This window comes from Lactuca sativa, chromosome 9 (genome assembly GCF_002870075.4).
Source record: "Lactuca sativa cultivar Salinas chromosome 9, Lsat_Salinas_v11, whole genome shotgun sequence".
NCBI lineage: Eukaryota > Viridiplantae > Streptophyta > Magnoliopsida > Asterales > Asteraceae > Lactuca > Lactuca sativa.
The window spans coordinates 13,590,050-13,598,730 of NC_056631.2; the positions used below are offsets into that span (position 1 = coordinate 13,590,050).

Genomic DNA, 8,681 nt, shown 5'->3' on the forward strand with positions numbered 1-8,681 from the left:
GACGTAAACGCTACTAATTTTTTCCACCTAACATCCCTAATAACCATCTACGACAACCTCTTTACGATCCACTAGAATCCTCCATTTCCCACACAATGTGCAACAAACTCGTATAAACAATAAAAATGGTGTTGTTGATCGGGTGATGATAATGGTGTTGTCGCAGGTGATTACCGTCATCATTGGTTGAAAAATGTTGGTGGGTTTCTGTCCGACCTCCGATGAAAATGTTTTGTGATGATCCTGACGATTTTCGATGATGAGAGGCAACGCTTTCGCGTAGTGACTTTGTGGTGGAACTAATAAAATTAAAAATAATTAATAGTATACATTAAAAATAAACTAATAAACTAATAATAAACCAAAATAATATTTATTATATAAAAAATAATATTTTAAAAGTAATATTCCAATAAAAAAGAATTAATCCAAAAAAAGAAATTAAAAAATTAATTAAAAGAAATTAATAACATGATAATGTAATATTTATTAAGTTATAACTATTATAAATTAAAAATAATATTTGTTAATATATAATAATCCAATACAAAAGAATTACTCTAATAAAAAATAATTACTCCAATAAAAAAATTAACTAAAATAAATTAATAATCCAATACAATAATATTTATTAATATATAAATACTATATATTAAAAATAACATTTATTCACGTATAATTATCTAGTTAAAATATCTGATATCAAAGAAATTAAAAAAATTTAATTAAAAAAAGTTAATAATTTAATAAAACAATATTTATTAGTACATAAACAATACATATTAAAAATCATATTTATTAATATATAGAATAATTCAATAAAAATAAAATAAGATATGTAGAAATGGTTCTTGTAGTCTAGTTGAAGAAATGGTTTTTGAGGGTAAAATAGTTATTTTAAAAAATTTAACATCATGTTGTTAAAGTTAACGGAAAAGAAACTAAAACCAGAATAAAACTTGTTAGAAATGACAAATCTACAACTTTTTAAAGATTTGGACCTAAACCACCTAAAATAAAACCATAAGGACCATTTTTGCTGTTTTGTCTTGTTGTATTAAGCCAGAGCTTAACGAGTTCGAACTCTAATTACTTCGTTAATTGCTAGATAAGATTATCAAATAATGTGGGCCACTAGATAGAAAATTGGGAAAGTGTCGTTGGGAAGTTGCTGCTAGCTGTACCATAATACTACAAAACGCATATGTCAGTCGCACCGGTAAAATACTCCGACGATTACATCCGCTCCGTCAATCTTACAACCGCCAACTGTCAACATCACACCAACCACCGTTTCCGGCTGCTCAGCCACCGCCATATCCCGTGACAAATTCGTGACAGATCTGATCAGATCAGTGTCTGTAGTTCAACCCCCGCGAAATGGAGGAGGCGCTAGAAATGGCACGTGCCAAGGATACGAAAGAGAGAATGGCCGGAGTAGAACGGCTACTCGAACTTCTAGAAGCATCGAGGAAGAGCCTATCGTCGTCGGAGGTCACGTCTCTCGTCGATTGTTGCGTGGATCTCTTGAAAGACAATAATTTTAGGGTTTCTCAAGGCGGTTTACAGGCTCTCGATTCCGCTGCGGTCCTATCTGGTGATCACTTTAAGCTTCATTTGAATACTTTAGTTCCTGCAACCGTTGAGCGCCTTGGTGATGGGAAACAACCCGTTCGCGATGCTTCTCGACGCCTATTGATCACTCTCATGCAGGTACTGTGCCGGCGTCTGTAAATTTGCTGTCAATTTCGAGTCAACATTGACCGTTTCTTATCGAAATTTGAATCTTTATGGGAAGTTTATGTTATTCCCTATTTGAAAACGAAATGCATTTTCACATTCTCTTGTTCGTTGATGGTGGGTGCATTCGAACTGCCTTCTCTCTGTGATCTTGCAGTTTCTACTTTATTTCTCTGAGTGATTTTACGATTGCTGGTGGATGCTATCTTATATTTTAGATAATTTTTTGAAGAAAAAAGGAAAGGGAAAATTACATCAGGTAAGCTTACTAGTCTGTCTCTATTGATGGTGCAGGTTTCTTCTCCAACCCTCATTGTAGAGAGAGCTGGATCCAATGCTTGGACTCACAAAAGTTGGAGAGTTCGAGAGGAGTTTGCAAAAACTGTTACAACTGCGATTAATCTTTTTGCATCTACCGAACTACCACTTCAACGTGCCATTCTGCCTCCTGTATGTCATTTGCAAGTGTTTTATAAATCCTATGTTATGTTACTGGAAATTGTAATACTTACTGTGTCCCCCTGTCTTCAAATGATCAGATATTACAGATGCTATATGACCCTAATCCAGCAGTCCGAGAAGCTGCTATTTTATGTATCGAGGTTAGTAAGGGGCATGGTCTAGCTGTTTATACAAATATTTTCTATCCAAGGCATATTCTCATGAGGTTTTATATGATGAAGTTTACATTTGATGCATCATCTTTCTTCTTAGTTAGTGTCCTGAAACTTTTTGGCAATCCAGTTTCCAACCTAGGGCTTTGCTTGTGTTGTAATACTGTAATCCTTTTTTGACTGATTATTAATATTATTTCCTTTTATCTCTGTGGCTGCAGGAGATGTATGCTCAAATTGGGTCTCAGTTTCGTGAAGAACTTCATCGGCATCAGCTTCCATCATCAATGGTGATTATGTTACTACTAGCATGCAATGTCATTCAATTTTCAGCTCTTGAGCTTAATTTCCTTCTCTGACTTGAATTTAATCAATAGGTAAAAGATATAAATGCCAGACTAGAGAGAATTGAACCAAAACATCATCCTTCAAATGGACGTCACGCTCCTGCAGATGCAAAACTCTCTAATCATAATCCCAAAAGAAGCAGCCCAAAGGCCAAAAGCTCCTCTCGCGAAGTCTCTCTTTTTTCAGGTTAAGTTTATTTTTTCCTTGAAACATATTAGATATTTTCTTCATTTCTTTTTGACTTCTGTGTCATTTATATCAGTAGTATTGACTATCAATATATCTCCATCACAGGTGAAAGTGATGTCAATGAAAAGCCAGTAGACCCAATCAAAGTGTACTCAGAGAAGGAGCTGATTCGGGAATTTGAGAAGATTTCTTCAATTCTTGTTCCCGAAAAAGATTGGTCCATCCGCATTGGTGCCATGCAAAGGATAGAGGGCCTTGTCATTGGAGGTATGTATATTGTATAATTTCATTTCTTATATGATTTTGTACAACTCTTTGTGGTAGATAATAGACTATTATGCAGTTTGATTTATCTCACATACCATGTATCACATCAGGTGCGATTGATTATTCATGTTTTCGTGGACTTCTAAAGCAGCTTGTTGGTCCCTTAAGCACACAGTTAGCTGATAGAAGATCTAGCATAGTTAAACAGGTATCCAAACTCTTTAATATGTCTGAAAACTTTAAAAAGAAAATTTCAAGTTCTTAATAGTTTATGCATTTTACAACTTTTGCTAGGCTTGCCACTTATTAAACTTTCTATCCAAAGAGCTGCTGGGAGATTTTGAGGCATGTGCAGAGATGTTCATCCCTGTGAGTACAAAATTATCTTTATACCATTGACATCCTAACATGCCAAATGTTTTACTGACCCTTAAGTTTACTATTAGGTCCTTTTCAAGCTTGTTGTGATAACAGTACTTGTAATCGCAGAGTCAGCAGATAACTGCATAAAAACGGTAATTTTAGTTTTAGTTGTTTTGATTTGTTTCATTTTTTTTTTTTTTTACATTTTCAAATATAATTCGTTAAAGTTTTCAATTCTGTTTACAGATGTTGCGTAACTGCAAAGTTTCCCGTGTACTACCACGCATTGCTGACACTGCAAAACATGACCGGAGCTCAATACTTCGCGCCAGGTTTGAATTTATTATTTCAATTATATTTTCAGACACTTCCATATTACATTCATTACAATCTCTTTTAAATATCTGCAGATGTTGTGAGTATGCTTTGTTGATATTGGAATATTGGGCTGATGCCCCTGAGATACAACGTTCAGCAGATCTTTATGAAGACCTTATCAAATGTTGTGTTGGTGATGCAATGAGTGAGGTATGAAAGAAATGAAATGCTTTTATTATTATTATTTTTGTGATATTATATACTCTTATCATTATTATTACAATATAGTGATTAACTTGTAATGACAACAGGTGAGAGCAACTGCTAGAGCTTGCTACAGAATGTTCTCCAGAACATGGCCTGATCGTTCCCGTCGGCTGTTTTCACTATTTGATCCTGTTATTCAAAGGGTTCGTGGTTTTAAATTTGAATTTTTTTATTATTGTACTTTTCTGGATTATTATACAAAAAATTGTTTTTCTAACTAGATATTATTGTTTGCGTAGATAATAAACGATGAAGATGGAGGTATGCACAGGAGGCAAGCTTCACCCTTGCTTCGTGACAGAAATCCACAAGTGTCACTTAACACCCACATTTCCACTCCTTCAAATCCACCTGGATATGGAACTTCAGCCATAGTTGCCATGGATAGAAGCACAAGCACAACCTTACCTTCTTCTGTAACCTCTCTCTCCTCCGGGCTTTTATCATCACAAAATAAGGGTACAGAGCGTAGTCTGGAAAGCATGTTGCATTCAAGCAAAGAGAAGGTTACAGCCATTGAGACCATGCTTAAAGGTTTGGATTTCGACAGAGCTAAATCTTCAAGTCTTGATCTTGGTATAAGTTTTAAATCATTCTTTGACTATAAAAACTTTTTTTTTTTGGTATAATTTTAAATGACTAAAATTCTTTTGTTACTCCTAGTACAGGAGTGGACACACCTTCATCTCGTGATCCGCCATTCCCTCTTGCTGTTCCCGCTTCCAATAATCTCCATGGCATCTCTAGAAGTAGCAATCATGATGGGGGCTTGGCTTTATCAGACATCATGTCACAGATTCAGGCTTCAAGAGACACTTCCAAACACTCAAACGAGACTTTCTCATCTCATTCATCCTACACAGCTAGAAGAGTTGAAAAACATCCAGAAAGAAACTCTTATGAAGATCACAATGACATTAGGGTTGCCAGGAGGTCTGTAAACAGACAATACATAGACACACCACATAGAGATACACATTCACATCCACATTCACTTTCACATTCACACCATGTTCCTAATTTTCAAAGACCACTTTCAAGAAAAAACGTATCAGGACGAATGTCTGCAAACAGACGCAGGAGCTTTGATGATAGCCACTTATCCTCTACAGACACGCCTACCTTTACAGAAGGACCATCTTCTCTCAATGATGCTTTAACCGATGGGCTGAGTTCTAATTCAGATTGGCATGCCAGAGTTGCTGCTTTTAGTTACTTACACTCTTTATTACAACAAGGCCCTCGAGGAATTCAAGAAGTCATACAGAGTTTTGAGAAAGTCATGAAAATGTTCTTCCAACATTTAGATGACCCTCATCATAAAATTGCACAAGCAGCTCTCACAACACTTTCAGATCTCATCCCAGCTTGTCGAAAACCTTTTGAAAGTTACATGGAGCGAATTTTACCACATGTTTTTTCTCGATTAATTGATCCAAAAGAATCAGTGAGGCAACCTTGCTCTTCAACTTTAGAAATTGTTGGGAAAATCTACAGTGTGGATTCTCTTTTGCCAGCTTTGCTTCGTTCTTTAGATGAACAACGATCACCCAAAGCAAAACTTGCTGTAATCGAGTTTGCTGTTACTTCATTTAATAAAAATGTGCCAAACCCTGAAGGCTATGGCAACAGTGGGATTCTGAAGTTATGGCTTGCTAAATTGACGCCTTTGGTTCATGATAAAAATACAAAACTGAAGGAGGCAGCTATAACATGTATCATATCCGTGTACTCTTGTTTTGATTCGACTTCTGTTTTGAATTATATTCTTAGTTTATCAGTTGAAGAACAGAATTCTTTGAGGCGTGCGCTTAAGCAACTTACACCTCGTATAGAAGTGGACTTGATGAACTATAGGAAGGATAGACATCGTTCTATATCCTCTTATGATCCTTATGATGTTGTTGGGACTTCTTCGGAAGATGGGTATATTGGGGTATCGAAGAAGATTCCCATGTTTGGAAGGTATTCTAGTGGCTCTGTTGATAGTGATGGTGGTAGGAAATGGACTTCTGTACAAAGTGATGACCACCTGTATCAGGACATTCATACTTCAAATGGAGTTAATGCCACAAGTGATAAAGTAAGATCCTGGAATACACGATCAGAAGTTTTGGAGGGCAATCCAAGTATGGAGGTTTCTTCAGTTCCCTGTGTAAATCATGATGATGAGAAGACTGCAGCAGAATTGGAATTCAGTCTTTTGAAACTCACAGAATTGAAGAGTGACTTTTCTGCAGATAGTGGACCAAGCATTCCTCAAATCCTTAATCAGGTGTGTTTCAAGTTGTTTAAAGGGAACAATATCTAATGCATAATAATCTCATGTTCTTGTATTTTCCCCTTAGATCTGTAATGGAAATGATGAATATTCTGCTGCAAGCAAGTGCTCGGCACTTCAGCAATTAGTTGATGCCTCTTTGGTCAATGATTCATCCATATGGACTAAGGTATGCGTGTCTTCTTCTTTTCATGTTTATATGGATTGTATATTTACTGATATCTATAGCATTACTGAAACTTAAGAACAACTTTAACCTTGTGGAAAAAACAAAATTTATCCATTTAACCCATAATTTTTTTTCATTATCAAAATCAGTCCCATTCTTGATTTCGTTCTAGCCAGTGTGCCCATTCTAACATTCCATGACAAGAATAAAAAATCACTCAAAATACATTTTTGAACTGGAGAAAATTTGAAAATATTTTAACTATTGTTTAAAAAAATTCCAATTTGACGGTTAAAAACGTTACTTTTGACTTGGCAATTAAAGAATATGTAACACCTAGATGAAATAAGTTAAATAATATATTATTTAACAGTTTATTGTTATGAGAATAACTTTGGAAAAATGTAGAATTAAAAATGGAAATTTTAGAAATTAATTTAGCATAATTATGTCTGTAAGATGCTGTAAAACGTAGATCCTATGATGAACAATGTGATTCTTAGATTTGATAGTTGATGTTTTGATGTAAAATGTGTACTTGCGTATTTCTGTTATTTGACATGCTGTCATTTTATAGTTAAACTTGATAGTAAATATGAAATTATAATTGAGGAATGTCTCCTAATAAAAAATATTTTAGGGTTGATGAGACTGTTGATCAAAAGTAGCAAATATTGGGTTGTGATTTTACTTACATATTGTGTGGTGTTATTTGTAGTATTTCAATCAAATATTGACGGCTGTAGTTGAGGTTTTGGATGACTCTGATTCATCTGTCCGGGAACTTGCTCTTTCATTAGTAGTTGAAATGCTAAAAAATCAGGTTTATTACTTTTATGTTTTTATGCTCATTGTTTCGGTTTCACAATCATATATCTTACATTATGATATCATATGTGATGCTGTTTTCAACAGAAAGAGGCGATGGAGGATTCTGTTGAGATTGTAGTTGAAAAATTACTACACGTCACCAAGGACTCAAACCCAAAAGTGAGTTTTTGTTTTTGTTTTAATGAGGTCGATTTAGTTATTGGATTTTAAATAATAGTGGTAAATGTAGATAGATATTATTAAAAAAAATTCTTGTTATATCAAATGCAGGTGGCAATTGAAGCAGAGCATTGCTTGAGTATTGTTATGTCTGAATATGATTCTTTTAGATGTTTAAGTGTAAGTTATTCCATTTCATACCTTGTGTTCATTTTGGTGATTTAGTATGTGACATTTTTTTTATGATCTAGTAATCTACCTTTGTAGGTTATAGTCCCGGTGTTGGTTACTGAAGATGAAAAAACACTTGTTAATTGTATAAATTGTTTGACAAAGGTACTTTGTACTTAGTACTTACTTTCTCTCTCAATGATTATCAATTTATCATGGGATTGTGTTGGGGTGATGCACTAATATTAATATAATGCATGGTGGATTTTCTACTTTTCAGGTTGTGGGTAGGCTCTCCCATGATGATTTAATGGCTCAATTACCATCGTTTTTGCCTGCGCTTTTTGACGCCTTCAGTAACCAAAGTGCTGATGTTCGCAAGGTCAGCAGCACCCTGAATATAAATACTTTTCACAATTTTTATTTATATTTATCACATTCCTTCCACCCTCCCTTATGAAAGGTCAAACACACACACTCACACACAATGGAATGGAATCTGGGATTCCAATTCCATGAGAATCCGCTAGTAAATAACTGGAACTGATTGTAATTGGTTTGTGCATGCAGACTGTGGTGTTTTGCCTGGTGGACATCTACATAATGCTTGGAAAAGCATTCTTGCCATATTTAGAAGGGCTCAACAGCACACAGTTGCGATTAGTTACCATATATGCTAACCGTATTTCACAAGCCAGGACAGGTACTCCCATTCAGGGCTAAACACAAACACAAAATTTTTTAATTTTTTTTTTCAGAAATGGAGTGTGTGTGTGTGTGTGCAGTGTGTTCTTCTTGTTCATTCATTTGTATATTTGTAAGTTTGGGCTGGCATCATTTTAGTTTTTTTTTTTTTGGCTGTGTGAGTGTTTGGAGGGTTGGTATTATTATATTGTTTGTGTTCTTTTAATTTTGTTTTGTGTCCATAACAGTAATAATATAATGAAGTTATGTCATCAATGTA

The 8,681-nt window shown here is 34.9% G+C and overlaps 1 protein-coding gene across 2 annotated transcripts; it reads left to right on the forward strand.

The window, feature by feature from the left end:
* The first annotated feature begins 1,142 nt into the window (after window positions 1–1,142).
* LOC111881231 (CLIP-associated protein) lies at window positions 1,143–8,681 on the forward strand. 2 transcript variants are annotated; one of them, XM_023877648.3, is made up of 21 exons: window positions 1,145–1,713; window positions 2,035–2,190; window positions 2,280–2,342; window positions 2,576–2,644; window positions 2,732–2,888; window positions 2,997–3,158; window positions 3,269–3,366; window positions 3,453–3,527; window positions 3,605–3,673; window positions 3,768–3,853; window positions 3,932–4,049; window positions 4,151–4,249; window positions 4,346–4,682; window positions 4,775–6,381; window positions 6,455–6,556; window positions 7,275–7,379; window positions 7,472–7,546; window positions 7,658–7,726; window positions 7,814–7,882; window positions 7,998–8,099; window positions 8,288–8,681. In XM_023877648.3, the coding sequence occupies exons 1-21, from the start codon at window positions 1,381–1,383 to the stop codon at window positions 8,438–8,440; spliced, it is 4,104 nt and encodes a 1,367-aa protein (XP_023733416.1). In that variant the 5' UTR covers window positions 1,145–1,380; the 3' UTR covers window positions 8,441–8,681. The 2 variants fall into 2 exon arrangements, with proteins under 2 accessions (XP_052623378.1, XP_023733416.1); XM_052767418.1 differs by lacking the exons at window positions 7,998–8,099; window positions 8,288–8,681 and having other exon boundaries at window positions 1,143–1,713; window positions 7,798–7,881.